The sequence below is a fragment of the Solea senegalensis genome, linkage group LG18 (assembly GCF_019176455.1).
Source record: "Solea senegalensis isolate Sse05_10M linkage group LG18, IFAPA_SoseM_1, whole genome shotgun sequence".
NCBI lineage: Eukaryota > Metazoa > Chordata > Actinopteri > Pleuronectiformes > Soleidae > Solea > Solea senegalensis.
Window position 1 is genome coordinate 3,473,522 of NC_058041.1, and position 19,240 is coordinate 3,492,761.

The 19,240-nt window shown below is 42.3% G+C and overlaps 1 protein-coding gene across 1 annotated transcript; it reads right to left on the minus strand.

Annotated features, from left to right (window-relative positions):
* Window positions 1-227: 227 nt before the first annotated feature.
* ubald1a (UBA-like domain containing 1a) lies at window positions 228-17,209 on the minus strand. The gene is made up of 3 exons (XM_044013846.1): window positions 16,927-17,209; window positions 16,277-16,336; window positions 228-1,833 (listed from the first exon to the last, which is right to left on the minus strand). The coding sequence occupies exons 1-3, from the start codon at window positions 17,032-17,034 to the stop codon at window positions 1,519-1,521; spliced, it is 483 nt and encodes a 160-aa protein (XP_043869781.1). The 5' UTR covers window positions 17,035-17,209; the 3' UTR covers window positions 228-1,518.
* Window positions 17,210-19,240: the final 2,031 nt, after the last annotated feature.

Sequence of the window (19,240 nt, forward strand, 5' to 3'; positions counted from 1 at the left end):
GACCGGTCAGAAAACTACAAAAAACTCCTCTGTAGTAATTTAACTAAGGGTAAATATATACTGTATTATCTGAAAGTAATCTGTAGTGTCCCCAAATAGGTTGTGGTGGGCTCCCCCCACACCAATTGTTTCTCATGTTTAACAAGACACTTTACACTCTATTGCATTTCTTCTTCTTTTTTAGCTTTGGGGGAAAAAAACACCCGCCCCGCCCTCAACTTAAACCCCACCCCCCTTTCCAAACAAAAAAACCCACGTCTCGACCTCATGTATGTTTTGCTACAAAAGATGTTACACATTATGAACACATCATGCAAAGTGGCAATTCTGTTTACAAAGATGGAGTAGTTGTGTTGTTTTTCTGTAGCTGTTTTTTTTTCTCTTTTCTTTTCTTTTAAGGTGTGTTAAGATTTTACTCTTTCCAAAAAAAAGTCAACCTAAAACCAAAAATAATCAACCTGAAAGTTCCACCCAAGTTCAAAGCCGCCTCCTTTAACCTCTTTAAGGAAAAAACCTAAGAAACAGTTTGCATTATAAACCATATTACATTAAAACCACTTTTTTTTCTTGTAATAATAACAATAATAATAATAATAACCCAAAATCTCCAGTGGACAGTTGTCGTGTCTGAGTCCAGCTTTTAATAAAACTCTTGTGTCGCCTCTAAGAAAAAACCTTTAAAAACATGTCCTGTGTCGGTGGTGGCAATGGTTGGTTTAAGAAGAATCCCTGATTGGCTGAAAGAAGTCAGGTGACCACCAGGTGAGGTAAGAAAAGCTCCCGTCTTTGATGACGGGATTGACAGTATATGGAGGTGTTTCATCTAAACTCTATTGTGTGTGTGTGTGTGTGTGTGTATGTGTGTATACATTGTTGTCGATTACAAACTTGACCACCCGCTCACATGCGTACACACTCACAACTCAAGTGTGCGATGATTTTTTCTTTTTTTTGAGTCAATCTAAAACACTGCATTGCAACGTCCTCTCTCTCCTCATGCAGCTCAGACAGTTGCAAAAAAAAAAAACCATAAAACACAGAAAAACCAGTGATACAAAAAAACCACACTGGCTGAAAAAGAAACAAAAAATACTAAACAAAAAAATCAGAAAGTTAAGTTTGCTGCCTTGAATGTCCTTGAAAATCACATAGAATCCTTGGGCGTGACAATTTTTTAATTTCTTTTTAAAGTTCAATAATATTTCTCTTATCTATGCATTTACTTAAGAAAAAAACACTACCAAAGATTTCAGTTGCTCTCTTATTACTATGTGTGTGTGTGTGTATCTTTTTTTTCTTGTTTCATTTTGTTTGCATTGGTTTTCTCCTCTTCTTTAATCGTCCATGTTGAGTTTCTCTTGGTTTGCGTAGTTTCCGTCTCTTTTCAAATCCGAAAAAAAAAGACCTAAACCCCCTTTTTTTTTTTTCAAACCCATTATTACCTCCCACATCTCCCACCCTTCCCCTGTTTCCTTCCCTCCCCAGGGTGTGAGAAGGGTTTCAGTCCCGTGTGGCCCTTCATCTCTCGGCCTCCATCGCTACACTAGCCTTCTGCTCGGCGCCCGCGTGAGGGTTTACGCCCGTGGGCCAGGCGGGGCAGGGCTGTGTGGGGGGCTGCCCCTGAGTCCAGAGTCCCTGTGGAGTTTGCGGCACATTAGGTGAGACCCCCCAGCCGCCGACCTGGGGGGGCGGAGGTGAAGTGGCCATGGAGGCGGCCATGGGGCTGCCGCCGCTGCCGCTGTTGAAGCTCTCGGACGCCTTCAGCCGTGAGAACATGGTCAGCGCGTCCGGGAAGTTTGGGGGTGTTGCTGGTGTGTTGGCTGGGGTGCACATCTGGAAAGGGAGCAGGAGAGAAATGGTGAGCGACGCGCATGGAAAACACGGCACAAGAAGACTTTCAGGAGCTAGAATCAATCTTAAATCAATCAATTAATAAGACATTTAAAGCTCCAGTGTGTAACATGTAGGAGGATTTATTGGTCATTAGGGCAAATTCATCCAAAATCAGTTTTCATAGCCTCAGAATGAGCCTTTTCATATGTAGTCGAGCCATCATCTTCTCTAAACGGACACCCGTTTTCTTGTTTTGAAACGGAAGCTAATGGTGCGAGTAATTACAGCTGCGCTCACATAAATCTGATGGAGAGAGAGGAAAGAGCTGTGAGAGTGTGTTTACAGTACATCACTTTTTGGTATGAGAAGGCCACCATAGTTTCCTGACACACAGAGGAAAGGCAGGAGTGAGCAGTCATTTTAGATGTCACTGACGACTACGCGGGAGACATTTAATTCTTGAAACTGACGTAGTTATTATTGGCAGTTCTTCTTACCATCAATAAACGACAACAAAGTCAATTTGTTGGATTTATTACATGGTATGATTAGATTGAACATGTGATATGAAGATGGATTTTTCACTCATTCACACGTCAAGTCAAGTCGTCACCCAGCACAACAATTTTAAGTAAGGTTTGAGCAAAACTCTTGTCTAAAATGTACACAGGGCAGAAAGACTCAGAGAGTATAAGATTAATGTTTATGTTCATCTCATATGTTCTTGCTTTATCAAACGTGTAAATGATCTCCAGAATGAAACAAAGCTCCAGAAACATCTCCAGCTGTGTGTGCAGCTCAGATATGCCCTTTTTTGTGTACTACTTCTTTGTGACATGATTTTAAAAAGGGGACCGACTGCTTTGTGTAACTGAAGGGAAAATTAGGGGAAACCCAGGCTCTCTCTTTGCCACACTGACGAGTCCTGACAAAGACATTACACCACTTTGTTTACATCTACTTCCTGTTTCGAGTGACATCTGATGTAGCGGACGGGCTACACTTGTTGAGAGTAACAGCTTAATTTAGTCTGTGGGCAAACACACGTGAAAACACAACTCCCCTGCGCCCTGACCTGCTCTGACCCTCCTTTGTGCCAGTGTTGTTGTTGTTCTGCTGCCAGGAGTTCCTTTAGTGGCACACCCTGAGTGCACACACACACACACACACGATATGCCCATGTGCCAAAATCAAAACTGGAGCCGTCACCTTACGCCGCACGTGAACAACATGTCTAACTGTCCAAATACAGAGCACATTCATCTTCTTCATCCTCCTCCCCGCTCGTTTCCACCTCTTGGCCCACTGCTCCGCGTCCAGCTTCCTCTTTGACGTCCCCGTGCGTTTGTGACCAGGAAAACAACAGTTTACTGTGCTCCTCGGGGAGGCAGAGGTGGAGCCACGTTCAGCCAGAAGGCCTGGCATCTAAAAATAAGAGCTTGTGCGGAGAGGCTAACAGGGCAGGACACCTACATGGCAAAATAATCCTAAATCACAAGGTCCAGAGTAGTGGAATAAAACAGCCTGGCAACACCTCGGGATTAGATAATCACATTTACTCGTGATTCAATGAGAAGTGACGGGACAGAATATGAGCTTGGATTCAATCCATGAACCACTCAAGTTGTGATTTTATCCTTTTCCCCTTAAATTCCCCCTTCAATGTCCAGACATTTTCAGGTCGTGTGGTTAAAAGGAAGCCGGGGTAAGATTTTCTGGAATCGGGAGTCATATGCTCCATGAATCAACGACTGGGAACAGCAGCTGCAGTCACACATGAACACTGGAGAGAAAAATGTTAACATGCCGAAGTGGGAAGAGAAGCGGCACAGCAACAACAGATCACGGTATATAATCTGCCCTCGACTCGCGATTCTCAGATTAGACGTGCATATGAAGCCTTCCGTAAAAAACAAACAAACAGAATGATAGAAGGGGGGATGTAACTGGACTACGCTGCCCCCTAAAAGTGCTGCAGCTTGCAGGTTGGTGCCGCTAATAACCCGGTCTGGGGCCGCGCTGAGCTGAGGCTAACCGAGCCAGAGGTTCTCAGTGTGGCACGCTGTTATGAAAGGTGAGCGCGTCCACTGTGCACTCTGACAGGAAACGCTGGCTCATGTCTCTGAGGCAGTTTCCTGCAGTAAAAAGACACCCTGGAATGCTGGAGTGACCTCTATGATCCTTCCTGTTCTTACTGGGCAGTGGTGGAAGCGACCGGCAGGGATTTCTAAAATCCTCTGATCACTATGTGTGTGTGTGGGAGAGAGAGAGAGGCACTCAGGTAGAAAATAATACATTCCTCCTTGTTTACTGCCGAGGAATGAAGCAAAAAATGCTTACCTCTAAGATTGTCCACAAAGACATCTACATCTGACTTACTCATCCATAAACACATGTAAGGCTGCAACATAGAGCGTTATTTTCAAAATCAAAAGGTCCAGAAAATATTGATCAGTTTTTCCCAAAACTGGAGATGTTTTTTTTATAATTAAACAATGTTTTTTGATTTTTCAGCTTCGTACAACAATGCAACACACACCTAAAACTGTACGTGTGTTTGCGATCTATGCGGTTAGACCTTGGATGGAGTCAGGAGATGCAGACGCCATCGACCCACCGGGGGAAGAGGATCTGATCCAGAGACACAGCAGCCGTCTCCTCCGTGCCAGGACGCCCAGAGTTTGTATCCGACTGCTTATCTGACACTTTGTCACTGATAAATGCTTCAGCAGAGAAGCAGAACTGTCAGTTTCACTGTTATTGCACTGGAACATTCAAACAGAAGAAACAACACGTCCTCTACTGAGAAACTAATTACACACATACTGTATTTCCTGTAGTGTAATAATCTGTTTTGGACACCAGACGTGTTGTTTTTGGAGCTGCAACTAACGATTTTCATAATCAATGAATCTGTCGATTAATCGATTAATCGTTTGGTCAGAAAACCATAAAAAATGTTGAGCGGTGTTCGTCAAACCTGGAAATGAGGATGTTCTCAAATGTCTTGTTTTGTCCACAAACCAAAATGATTAACTTTTAATGATTTCTTTGTTATCAAGAGCAAAGAAACGAAGAAAATGCTCACATTTAAGAAGCTTGAAACAATCAGAAATATTGTTTTGATCATGAAAAAAGCTTTGAACCGATTAATCGATTATCAGTAATCGATTAATTGTTTCAGCTCTATTTGTTTTCATGCAAATTATTCATACAGGACAACTCTTCAGAATGTCGTTACATCCGCCCTTTTTTCTTTTTAATCTAAATGACTAAGCACCAGCTCATCTCTGCTGAACACCTCTCCACCCATTTCTGCCATTGGTGTGATTTTTCTTTTTAAATCCAGTCCGTTAAATTTGCTTAATCACACAGTGAGGGTGTGTCAAAACTGATTCCCAAGATATTTTAAAATCTTGTGTTATGAATTCACGTCCCTGTTCGGTGTCTCAGTGGCCAGTTTGTTACCAGAACAGTGAGAGAGAGGAAAAAAAACAGGTAAAAAAAAGGCAGAATTAAACTACTGTCTCTGCTGCAGGTTACTGTGTCTTCTTCTTCCTTTGTGTGTATTAAGCAGCTGAAGAAGAAGGCACAATAACACTGCATGAGGGAAAGTATAACTGACTTTGTACGCACACTGTTTGATCACATATCTCACATACATTTAAAAATGATTTGCGACGGCCTTTTTTTTACTAGATGCTATTCACTTAAAATTCTGTGAAAATTAATTCTCATCTGAGGTCTGGTTGGGTTTTTGTGTTTGTAACTGATGTATCTACTGTGACAGTACATTTTTCTCCATAAACATCATTAGATGTCATTTGAGAGCACTTACAAATGTCCATCAGTGTGAATTTTAAAACAACAAATACTCTTAATCACTTAAGAGCGATAATCGTGATATAGCCCAGCCCTAGAAACAAACCAAGCTCAATTCCCAGTGAAAAAGATACTTAACTAATATCAGGTTAGGTAAGTCAGTGTAAACGAAAAACAACAAGCAGACATAACCAGCTCTTGTATCAATACGGCTGTAGGAGCATATGCAACAGAAGCCATTTGATCAGGAGACACAGATGGAGAGACAGAGACAGTGAGATGCAGTTTGTGTTCAAAACAGAGCCAACAGAGGGAGGTTGTCATGGGGATGGTTGTTATGAGGAAGCAGTACAGATCTCCTGTTGATGGGATGGGGTTGAGGTAGGCAGGCAGGCAGGCAGGCAGGCCTGGCTCTGTAGCCACAGCGGCCACAGTGGCCCGGCCCTGTTCGCCGTCTCTTGAAGTCTGTTTGCCGAGCCCAGTACCAGGAACGCACTGTTGACAGGGGGGGTGAACACTCCAAACATGCCCGGTATGAGTGAGCGGTGGTGAGGCCCCACAACCCTTCAACATACACACACACGTGTGTGTGTGTGTGTGTGTGTGTGTGTGTGTGTTTGTCCACAAACACAGGTGAAGTGCACTTCTCAAGTGAGAATGTGCCAGGCTGAAGAGAGACGCTTTTTTTCCATGCTGTAAACAGGGACCAGGTACTGTATGTCAACTGTGACCCAGAATTACCTCCTACATGTAACATTAAACTCAACGCTTCCACCCTACACCACACACACACAGTCACACAAACACACTAATCTCCTGTCAGACTGTCTGGATGTTTCCATCCATCTGTAAGACGGAAATTTGTGTGAAATTCCACAGTAAATTAAACTTGTTTCCATTTATTTACCTGAAACATTTCTAATGTACTTCCTTACTACAGTCAACAACACACAAACCTAGCATTGTCTAGTAGAAATAATAACAAAGAAAGGAACTCAGCCATGGGGGAAGAGGTTTCACCATAACTGTTACTTCTTATTTGACAAAAGTTTCACAATTTCCAAATCCACTTTTGAACAGTTGTGAAAGTAGACCGAAGACATCTGGCTACTAAGTCTAAGTTGTTCTGCCCACTGGAAGCAGAGAATTGTTTATTCTGCGTGTTTGTGTGCACAAAATAACTCAATACCACAGGGGTGTCTTATTACTTGGGCGTGTTTCTCCGTGATTACATTCTGGAGGTGAAGGACAAAGTGAAGGTCAACGAGGGTTACGGCCCGAAAAAACACATTTTCAGACGACCTTAAGTTCTCGTTGTTGAGGAAATGATTACCCAACACATAATTGTGACTTTATGATGCATGTCCTTCAAGGTATCTCTAAATCCCATGCTACTGTAAACACAATCTAAAGATTAACAATACACACAGGAAATACACCTCCTTGTGTCCCAGTACTTGTGTACATCGACTACAAGAAACACAAGACTTTTCTCACTGAACAGTACAATGAACCCATGACACGTTCATTTTCTCTCCCTTCTACATCTTTTCTCTCACTTCCCTCTCCCTCACAGCGTCAGCGGCTCCTTCGCTTCACACGTTCTTTGTCAGCACTTGCAGCACACAACGATCTGTGAGACACGAGGGTGACTGTGATGATACAAGCAGCTTAGCGTCGCCGCAATCTTCGAGCCTGTGTTCTTATAAGAACTGTTTGATCACTGAATTTGATTTGGTGTCAACTCAAAGGCATATACACTCATTTAAACTGAAAAATGACTTAATCAAACCATACAAAATGTAATTTCTTTAACTTTCAAAGATTAGGAAAATTGATTCTTAGATTCAGAGTGTTTTTTTAATTAAAACAAGTGGATTAAATTAATCCATGACGACAAAATGAATCACGCAAGTTAGCAAATTGCAACATCGTGCAAAAACAACAATGACAACAAAGAGAGATGTGTAGTATTCCTGGAATCTTATCTGCACATCTGTAGTCTAATATTTAGCGCACACACTGCACTACAGACCTGAGTTTGGGCACACAGCGTCCTGTGCGTCTGTCAGGATGTTACCAAAGACACAAGATTCACATCCAGCAGGTTGACTACTTTCTTAAACATGAACTCACGTCGTCTGCTTTGTTCAGCATGAGTGATTCAAAACCAGGCAACAAAGACAATGCAGGCTGCGGTCTATGTCACCGACATGATGGCTGATAAGCCCTCATCGTGGCTTGAAAGCCTGGCGTAATGAGACAAAGTGATGTTTAACTTGGCGTCAATATGATGATGAAATGTCTCCACAACACAGCAGAAACACGTCTGTTGTGTTCTGGAAACTGGATTAGTTTTGTCTCCGACATGCTGCCATAATCTATAACTGCAGCGGATGAGTTTGCCCAAACTACGCCTAATCAACGTGGTACGTGCCATGGTAGTTTGGCGGCGTGAGAGGTAAGATGCGCCACAAACAGACAACACGAAATATCACTCCCATTAATGCATTATATCGAGACTTGGTGGGAATGTGACGGCAGTCCAACACTGTTGCTCTGTAGTATCTAATGTAATTGTAGACGTGACAGAGGAAATGCAGTGAAAGAAAGAGGTGGAGGAGGTAAAACAAGAGCTGAAACAAAGTGTAAAGTAGAGGGAAAGAGGAAAAGCAGAATAGCAGAGAGAGAACAGGCTGCAAAGACCATTAACTGTACATGATTCTGCCAGTCTGTTAAATATTTATAGAGAGTGCTCTTATGGTGTGTGTGTGTATGTATAGCACTGTACTTTTTTGGCACTGCAGCTCTGCAGTTGACTCGAATGCAACATGACCTACTAAAAAACTGCAGCATGCATTGAAAACTATGCAAAACAAGAGTAAGTAATTAATAAATGTAGACAGAGGTAAGTGTAATGTGTATTCATGCATTTGAGGGGGTGACTTGAATTTGAATAACAAAAATAAAAAACTATTGTGTCTGCTTTAAATTAGTTTACATACATGGAAATGACCTACAACTAAAGCCGTTGTTGTGCCGTTACACGTAATTGAAGTGTTAGAAAACTGCTTTTGACCATAACAAAACAACAACAGTATACAGAGTATTAATGGCTGTGCAAATGCCATAAGTACGACTCCATATTCGAGACATGCTAAACATAAGCTAAACAAGACTTCCATGCATCTGTTTGCTAACATCTCTGAGCTGCACGTGGAAATCTGCCATTCGTTTACATACCACACACATGTACTCGAGGGTTTGCTCGAGTGTCGCCACGTTGCCACGTCATAACAAAAACCAGACGGGCAACTCTCTACGCCTGTGTTTGATTATCACATCATGGAGGTGACAGTCAGGTTTTCACAGGAGTGGCTGAATGTCAGAGCGACGTGTCTTTCCCAAACAAAATAAAAGAGGACTGACAGGTGCTGTTGACTGTTTTAAGTATCTGTTGCACTCCTTCCTCGCCCCCGACCCCCTTCACCCACCTTCTAACAGCTGAGCCTGGGTTTGTGTACGTCTGTATGAGTGTGTTGATCCTGTACTACACACAGTGCAGTGGCTGGGTCTGAGCTCACGAGGGACTCAGTTGATCATTAGCCAGGCGGTGCTGTGTTTAAGTGTGTTTTCTGGCAATGTACATTAAAAGGAAAGATAATGAGCCACAGAAAGAAAGAGAGCAGCTCCAGAGAATTGGGACTGAGAAGGTCATGTGGCCTGTTTGACCAACCGCACTCATTGCCCTGCTCACAACAATGACCAGCAGGCTAACAATAGGTGCTCAGTGGCCCGCTCGCATCTAGAAAAAGGGGTTTGGCTCGTCAACTGGTAACAGGGGAGCAAGAGAAACTACTAGGCCAAAGGTCGCAGCAAGGAAGAACAAAAACATGATTACGATTCACACACTTAGGTTCGGCTTGACAGAAATATCTGTCTCAAGGCCATGCTTTCTCATTAAAACTTCCCTTACCCACACAGTGGGTTTTCTTTGTCACTTTGAATTTATTATCTGAACCACTGAAGATAATCGGAATCTCAAAACAAAAACTGTTGCTGCAAATGTGTTGCCATCACAAAAGGAAAACTGACTGATTCATCTGAAGCAGCAGTGCCCTGGCCGAAGTGTTTGCACAGATGACAACGAAACAAGAGAAGCAGAGATGCCTAAAGTGTAATTAAATAGGTTTTATACGTCTCAGGTGTCGGATCAAATGTCCACATATAGATATATATACACACACACACACACACACACACACACACACACACAAACAAACATACAGTCTTGGTGTCGTTTTATTTTCTCTTCCTCTGACGCATTTTGTTTCCAGGCACGTCTGTGATGTCACAGTTCAGGCATGTGTGATGCAGGGGTGAAATACACCACAGCAATAGAAATGGTGTTAATCTTCTGTTTAGCAGCTTCAAAATTCCCAGGTACATCCATTAATTTAAACCGAAAAAGTGCTATGAGGTGACAATTTTCTCTTCAAGGTGTTTCGCTTCAGCCCAACCCCGCCTTGTAAATATTCTTTACAGTACTCCCTGACTCCAAGAAATCAGTGTGAACACCGGTCTAAAACTCCACCACTCATAAACACATCTGGTCCTCACGGCCATTCCACATGGATTCTCATTCAGTGTGTCCCTTGAGCCCGAAGTATTTCGGAGAGCCTGTGTGTCCACGAACATGGTTTTTTGTGTGTGGTTAGAGTTCTGGGAAGCCATGCTCCTGGAAACATGCAGGGCAACACGCTGGAACACGCAGAGCACAGGCCAAGCCCCCTTCAGATGTGGTGAACTGCTTGGCATGGCAGTACATTTCACTGGTGCACACACGAACACACACACACACACACACACACACACAGAGGGAGAGAGTTGGAGATATCCAGACACATATGTATGCAAAACCATTAACAACATTACCAGATCTAGACACGAATAGGTCTGAAATCTGAGACACACTGCTCCACACACACACTCTCACAGGGTATTATAAAACACACACACACACCCACAAAGTTGCATTCAAATGCCCAAACAGCGGGACAAAATAAACTGAATTCCACCTCATTGTGAACTATATTACTTCTGCAAGTTAAGTGTGCAGCAAAACAAAGAACACCTTGTGTGGACTGTGGTGGAGACACAAAGCTGTTCTGTTTTTATTATTGGATCTTAAATACCTGGCATCGCACTTCTATATGCCTGTTTCACCCAGAGAGCTAACTAAACACGCTCCAATAATTCGTTTTTTAATCAATTCCTCACAGCCATCCGAGGCTACGTCCAAACAGCATTTCTCAGATAAAGAAGATCCAAGTCCAAACAACCTTTTCAGCTATGTATCAGAAATACTCGACTCTATAATATAATACAACGTCTATCGCATGACCATTCGGGTACACTGGGTATGTGTTAAGAAGATTCCCTCCATTGCTGTTGTTTGCTTTGTTATAGAAAAGTACAACGAGTGAGAAAGTAAAAACAACGTTGTGTTCACAGCCGATAGCTAAAGCGTGCCTGATAAGAACCAAGCAGGGTAAATGCGTCAGACTAAAACACCAAAGCCCCTTACGTTTTCATACTAAAAAACAAGAGCAAGCAGCATTTCTAAACATCTGTTTGTGGACAGCAGGCATATCCAGAGCAGGATGTATGCATTTTTAAACAAAAATGGAGTAATGTGCATGTTGCCTAAGAAACAGTCTGAGTGTCTTTTGTCCACCCCGTTTAGTTTCCTCACAGTGTGACGATAAACCGATGTATAAAGCCAGAGATGGTTAGTCGTCTGTACCGTTGTGTCATGATTTAAGAAGGGAACACTCAGGCCAACTGACATCTTCCATGAATGAAAAAAAAAAAGTTGGGATTTCAAAACTCCTTTCTTTAAGACACACCCAGTCACTTAAACCAAATGTTTGTAGTTACCAAAAACAAACATGTGCACACAAAAGAATTCCTCCTGTCTCATGGTGGGTGTTCAAAAAAAAAAAACACGCCCACTTTTATCACTTATCCTACAGGGCCCAGTACCATTCAGCTACGTCACTGAAAGTACAGAACGCTGCCCTTCATAAAAAAAAAAGTTTCATTCACCTGCATGCGTCACACCAGTGACAAACAGCAATTAGAGCACAAAAGAAAAAAAAAGTGATCATTCAAAATGAAGTTCCTTCACGAGGCTCTGGGTGGGAGAATGTGGGTCGGGCTAGTTTGAGGAAGCGGTTAAAGTTTTTAATGGATGGAGCTGAGATGACTTACTGCTCATATTAGGTTACTGTGCTCGTCTAAATAAGAAACAGAAAAAAGGCCTGATCTACATAATCAGGACAATGTTCCTCACATTGAAAAAAAGGACGGGGGGGGTGTTTCTTTGTTTGAATACACGAGGACAACAGAGTGAAAACAAGGCACAGACATAAAGGCTAAGACAAGATATGATTCAGGAGGGAAAGAGGAGAAATACTTCTACACTGGATCGTTTTTATGACTTTGACCTACTAAAGACAACATACTTTTCAAACAACACGAGCATGACTTCACTGCGGGGCTGCCACATGATGACCTCGCTGCGATTTCTTTATTAGTCATAACACAAGCAGAGATTACACACATGTAAATCAGCCTTTGTGACTTTGCTAGTTCGCTAAGTCACACGATGGGAGGGGAAGGGGGGGAGGGGAGGGGGTGTCACATGTTCCCAAAACAACAGTGGAAGTCATCCAGCCAGGCTACTTCCTCCTCTTGTGGTCACATGAGGATTCATTCACATTACTGAGTCGGTATATGAGCCCCACTTGGAGAGATACAAGTCATGGAAATATTGACATTGGTGCGAGCAGACAGTCAAGTGTCTGTGGGTTTTTCTTCCTCGATTCAAAGATCACTCTAAACCACCAAAAAAGTGCTGAGGAAACTATTTCCAAAAGTTGCTTATGTGAACAAGAAATTGTCTTTTTTTTTTTTTCCTTTACCCAAGAACCAGGATAGATAATATAGATTGCATAGACAGTAACCATAGGTCGACTGATATAGGTCTTTCTAAGTCTGATGCAGATATTTACAAATCCATGGCCAATATACAAAGCAGATTTTTTTGGCGGATGTGTTTGGCATTTTTTCTAATTTTCAGTTTTAAAGGACACGTAATAAAAAAGTATGTTTAAATTAAACTGACGGATTAATCAATTAACCAACACAAGAGAACATTTCAGGTTGTTTTGCTTGCAACACCGAGTGAAGATCCATAGTCTACTTTGGGTTAACAATGTACACATTCTAAGGGCGTTTATAACAGCTGGCATTCCAACAGTGTAAATAGATATTGTAAACACAGGGTCAGAAATAACTCAGACTTCACATGGGCAACGTCTTAAAGTGAGCTAGGAACATCCTTAGGATATGCATGGACGCAAATAAAAAGGCAGGGGTAGAAGGATGTTTGCCTAATATTTGATAATAGCATCAAACAGCCAGAAGCAATCAAAATACACAGTGCATTCCAAGTGTGAGAGAACACGCCAACATATTGTTCTAAAAGTGGCAGCTGCTTTGGGAGTAAAGCTAAAGCACAAGGATGTGATTATAAAATTCTCCAACAGGACATATGAATGGCAACTTGAAGCCTGATGGAGCCTGAAGTTTTGTGTCTGTAAGAAAAGCAGGGGGGGAGTGGAGTTAAGAGAAGCTAGAGTGAATTAAGAAGTGTTCTTAGTTATACTGGCCCTGGCCACTGTGAAAGGGCCCATTTTGGGCTGGTGAGAGCATTGCATCCTGTAGGAATGTGGTGCAGTTGCTGCGTTTGTGTGGGTAGAGTGTGTGTGTGTGTGTGTGTGTGTGTTTGGTGGGGGACAGGGAGCAGACAGGGAGAGCTGAGGTTGGACTGAGCTTAACTCCTGGGTGTCCATCATGGTGGGACATACTATGGATGCAAGCTTTGATGGTAGTCCGTTGCCAAACAAAGAAATATAGAGACAAATATCTTCAAGGCAAAAATGCAAATGTACTGAAACAAACTGTTTAAAATGCGTGTCTGTGCAGAGATTGTTACCGTTTCACATCGTGTGCCAAAACAAAGGCACTCCTGCAAGTCCAGGACTGTTAATGACGGGAGCTTTAGCTAAATCCTGCCACATTTACAGCATTACAAAAGACTGCACTGGCGAGTAGACCAACTAACCTCGCTATTTGATATGTGATACAATGCATAAGCCTGTGACAGACAATGCTCAAATTATGTTTTTGGAACGGCTCCTGTAAACAAAATCAGACTTACAAGGCTTACAAGTTGACTGCTAATTTCAACAAATCCCCCATCAGAAAAGTATTGTTTGGGTGAAAAAAAAAAGTATTTATTAAACAACAGCATTTTGGTATTCAAGACAGTTTCTCTCCCATGCTGCCACATTAAAATGGGGAAGTGTTTGGGCATCAAAAGAAACAAAACAATGGCATAAACTAGCTTAGTGAACAGTCTCCACAAACCAAGTGACCTACATGACATCCTAACTTGCTGTACTGCCAAGAGTTTTGTGTCTACGGGCTATCTGCTGGGGCCGCTTGGGCTGGAGTGAGTCCTCTAGTCAAAATAACAATCTCACCGATGAGTTACAGTTTGTGGCGCAACACAAAGCACTGACGCAACATGGTGTGTGTGTGTGTGTGTGAGAGACAGTAACTGTAACTTAAGGTTGTCTATGTTTACACTAAACTAAAAGAGGAGACAGTACAGAGACAGAGAGAGAAAGAGATGGGGGTGGGGAGGTAAGAGTAAGAGCGAGAGCGAGAAAAGTGGATTAGATTTGTATACCAACGCACACTGTGGCCTGATAAGCCGCGGGAAGGTTGGACACGCTGCCCCACTGTAGTGCTGTTGTTGTGACTCACACACAAACACCCACTCTGCATGCACAAATGTATGCACACAAGGAAAATAAAAGGGTGTAGATGCCGGAACTTTAACCAAAAAGAAAAGGACTTTAAAGTGTGATTATGCAAGAACCTGCCTGGAACAATAACACCACAAACAGTCAGATTCTGACTTTCAGTAAGCAGCATCTACTGTGATCAAACGCAGTCCTATTTTACACACAGTTTTATTGTCCAATTTGAAATGACACATTTCATGAGTTAAATAGAGGGCAGAGATGATCTTATTCTGGTGTGTCTTCCCATAATAAAGCTGTGATTTAAGTGATTCATCTTACTGTGAGCCATTTCAATGCTGACTGGCAATAATTCATTCTCTCGGACATCATTAAAAAGGCGTGCGCGCACACACACACGCTCACACAAACAAAGCAATAAAAATCTAATCTTTCTCCCCGTGTCTAGCTATACATTTAATCAAAAAATGCAAAGCATGTATTAGGGCTGAACAATCAATCAAAATCGCAATACAGCCTACTGCCATTTTCAAATCGCAGCAGGCACAATATTTGTGTGTGAAAACATTTTAGGGTAATTATTGTCTTGATCTATGTACATCATATTCCACAGACTGAAGAGAACATCTTTGTTTCTCACAGATCTGCACAAATATCACACAGTAATCATTTTAAGACAAGATATCGGATATTGCGATATCACATCACAATCCCTGTAAAAACAATCACAATTACGGTAGATATGTATTGAAAATCGTTCAGCCCTAACATGTATATATAACCAGAGAGGCAAAATGAACACAAAGAGACACAGACAGAGAGGGAGAGAAGTTAAATAAATTATCCACAATTTCATCCAAAATCCCCTCACATCAGGCTCTTCCGGAAAGCAGCTGTTGCGAGATGCTGCCATGCATGCAGCTGCAAACAAAGGCTTGTGTGCTGCCAAAGTGGGCTGCTGTTAAAAGCCCAAACACTGTCTGTGTTTCATAATGTCCAACCCCTGTGTGTGTTATGATGTGTGTGTATGTCTGTGTATGCAGAGTCTCCTGCAGCCCTAACGCCTGCCAGTTCACCCTTCACCGATAAGTCTGCTCCTAACAATCTCCAGTGGATATCATGTTAGGGGGCAGTAACAACTGAAATACCCAATGCAGTTGCAACAGCACAAGGGGTGTATTTGTGTCAGAGGCAGATTTCCTCTTCCTGGAAACAGACATTTTTTTTCTAGTTTACGCAGAAATTGAGGGGCCCTTCCTTCCGCTAAGCACCTCAGTTGATCCACAAAGAAAAAGAAAACATGGTCTTACATACAGTATATCAACATTAGTCATTTGCACTCCCTCTTCCTCTTACTCTTTCTCCCTCTCTCTCTCTCTCTCTCTCTCTCTCTCACACACACACACACACACAGAGTGTGGCTGCTGCAGCTGCATGCCTGCCCTGTGTTTATTTCTGGAAGCTCACAACATGGCCGACATGTGCTTTGTTATTGTTGGTTACAACATCATCCCTTCTGGCCTATAGGGGCCGTTTATCGGCTCCATCCCCTCCAACACAACATGGAGGAATTAAAGAAATACCAGCCACATTTAATAAAAGCCACATTTGACACAAATTAAATATATACATATATATATATGACAACAAAGAGCACAATGTTATTATGATGATGATGATGATGATGAATATCTCTGCCACCCCCTCACCATCCCTGCACTCACCATTTGATGATGATGGCCATATGGAATATTTGTTTCTTGAAAAAAGGCACTGAGGGCAGTCTACAACAAAAACACAGACATGGATATTTGTTATTAAACGTGTCATTAAATGCATGTTGTTGGCATTGTTTCCGCGTTGTCATGAATAAAAAAGCGCTAGCGGAAACATGATATCTACATGCAAAATCTATATTCGGTTGGAACTCGCCGCCGTTTGAGTCGGGTTGTTGTCATGTTTTATTGCGTAATTACACTCGTTTGGCCTCGCCTGCTCGCCGCTGTCATGTGTCGGATTACAGTATTTAATCTGGAGTAAAGTCTAATTGGATATGCGGACTGTACTCTTCGCCCGGCTACGACTCTGTGTGTGTGTGTGTGTGTGTGTGTCTCCTGTGTGATTTAGTCTGAATAAAGGTGTACTTTTCAAATAAAACTCGAAATTAATGTTGAAAAAGAAAAAGTTGTGTGGAAGCGCTAACTCCCCAACAGTGTCGCTTTTGTGTGTTTGTGTTGAATTACATGAGGCAGGCTAAGCTAACGGTCGGCGAAACATAAACACAACGACGCCGTGGCGACTTTAACGGTTAAAACCTGGAGATGTTTTAGTTTTAAATGTTTTTTTTAACCAAGTACGGTTGGTTTTGTTTTACCTCAAACTGCCAGTGTGCCGCCTGCAGTAGCTGCTTCGCTTGGTCTGCCGCACAGCCCGCCGTCAGGACGAACTGGTTAATCATGACTTGATGTTTTAGTTCATCCATTTTCAACAGAGCCCGTGTCCTCGTCGCGGCGGCTGGACTCTTGAAGCAGACTTTCGACCGGTTATTTTCCCCCTCTCGTTCTTTCTTCACTCGGCTCGTATTCTGCTCCTCTTGCCTTCAGCCGTCCACCATTACAGCCGGGTCGAGCAAACACAAATATTTACTGTAGGAGCGGTAGTGGAAGGAACGTGACGTGATTGACAGGCGGAGGCAGCCAATCAGGAGGCAGCGCTGCCGGTGGGATTTGTATGCCGCGAGCGGGGGGTCTCGCGTCTCGCGTGTTTCTAGCCGTTTAACTTGGCTCATTTTCGCCACTCGAACACATTTGACTCGAAATATGTTCGACCGGGCGACTGTTGTCAAAGTGGCGGTTCGCGTGAGGCACAGGAGTCGCCGCGAGGCAGCGAAATCCCGACTCGAGGATTCCCAGCGAGGGTTTGTTTTGGACTACAACTCCCATGATCACTCGCTTTGTTTGTAAAGCTCCAGAAGGCAGACTTTTTGTGAATGACGGCCGCTCTCGTCCAATTCCCAGGCGCTGTGTGTCACAGTCTCGCCAAATATGGTAAACAAAATCCACCATCGCCAATTACATCGCTCCGAGTTTAAATTAGGGACAGCCGACAGCCGTGGGAGATCACAGCCACGAGCGTCGTGTTCACATTGTGCGTACAGTCACACTTGAATGCGTCTGTTCATCACTTCCCTTTTATTTCAGCCTTTGTAACAGAGTGAAATATAAAAGCACGAGTTTGCCAAGCTTTTCAAATCACAAATTATCTCATAATCACAACAGTCTCCAAATAAAACCTCAGGATGGGAAAACAATAGGAAACAATAGCTGCCATAACTATTTAAAGGGGATTTTTCTTTTAAAGTGAGGTTATATGAGGTAGTGGTATGTTGGCTGAGTCCCAATTCAAGGTCTGCAGCCTTCGCTGGCTGGATTTGGAGGCCGGAAGGCGTCAAAAATGTGTCACAGCACAGTAACAGGGCCTCACAGCCTCTGACATATGCAGGGTACTTACCTTCACAGCTGGGAATATCCCAAAATTTATTGCACTTGATGAATATTCAGAGGTTGTGACGGCCATCTTGATGTTTACTGAGCTAAAGCAAATGGCCTTAAATGTTGTCCCTATAAGATATGTTTGCAATTATGACATTTCTAGTTACTTTCTTATTGTGAGGACGACTAAAAAAGGATTATCTAATTTGATCTAGTTCAGAACAGCCGGTGTCCAGGATAAACAGCAACAGAATAAATGTCATCATAAAAACAGGAAAACAATATAGACTAATAAATACACAAACGTACATCAATTTATACCAGCCATCAATGTACCAGCAACAGAGTTGCTCTGAGAATACGCTATAACCATTTTAAATAACAATAAATGCCATGTTTTTCCATTTGTAAATACTAGTGTGGATGGATGTGTGTGTAGGCAATATACATATATATGATATAAAAATATAGGTTTCTAAAGCAGGTTGTATGTAAATGAGCCAGAATTGTGGGTAACTTGTTTCCTCATGGCATGTGTGCAGTATTAGTGAGAGGTTTGGGGTAAACAGAGACACCTGCTGGTGAAATGAAGCTCCTGAAAAGGAAGAAACATTTCCTGTAACATTTGGGATTTGAGGTCATTGACATCCAAGGCAATAAAATCTTCTTCTTTCTTTTTTTTAATTATGACTCCAGGGTTTCACAATACATGTTTATACTCTCATGTAGCCTTTGATAAAGCAGAGTACAAAGCAATTCTGTGTGAGTAAACACAACGATTTGTTGTCTCTTATGAGACTTTACTATAATTTGAGAACGTAAAACCAAATCAAAGTGGGGCATGCTGCAGTTTTTCCATTGTTTATCAGCTCAAAGTATAGCTTTGGTGTCCTAGAAATAAAAATGTTCTTATATAAATACAGAAATTCACAAACACTGTGTATAAAAGCAGTGTAGGCGATCCACCGTCTTGGGAAAAGAAGGAATAAGCCACAAAAAATGTCAGTCTAATCCTTTAATGTATAAGCTTGAGGAGCCTCAATGGCAAAAGTGGGTCAAATTTTACATTTTAAAGCAAGTTCCTTATGTTCATCTGTTGGTTTCTAGCGTCACAATTCTGAGGCCAATAAAGAACATACAGTGCATTTAAAGACGTTTTTAAATTAAAGGTTATCAGTCAGTCTTTAGCCCATTAGA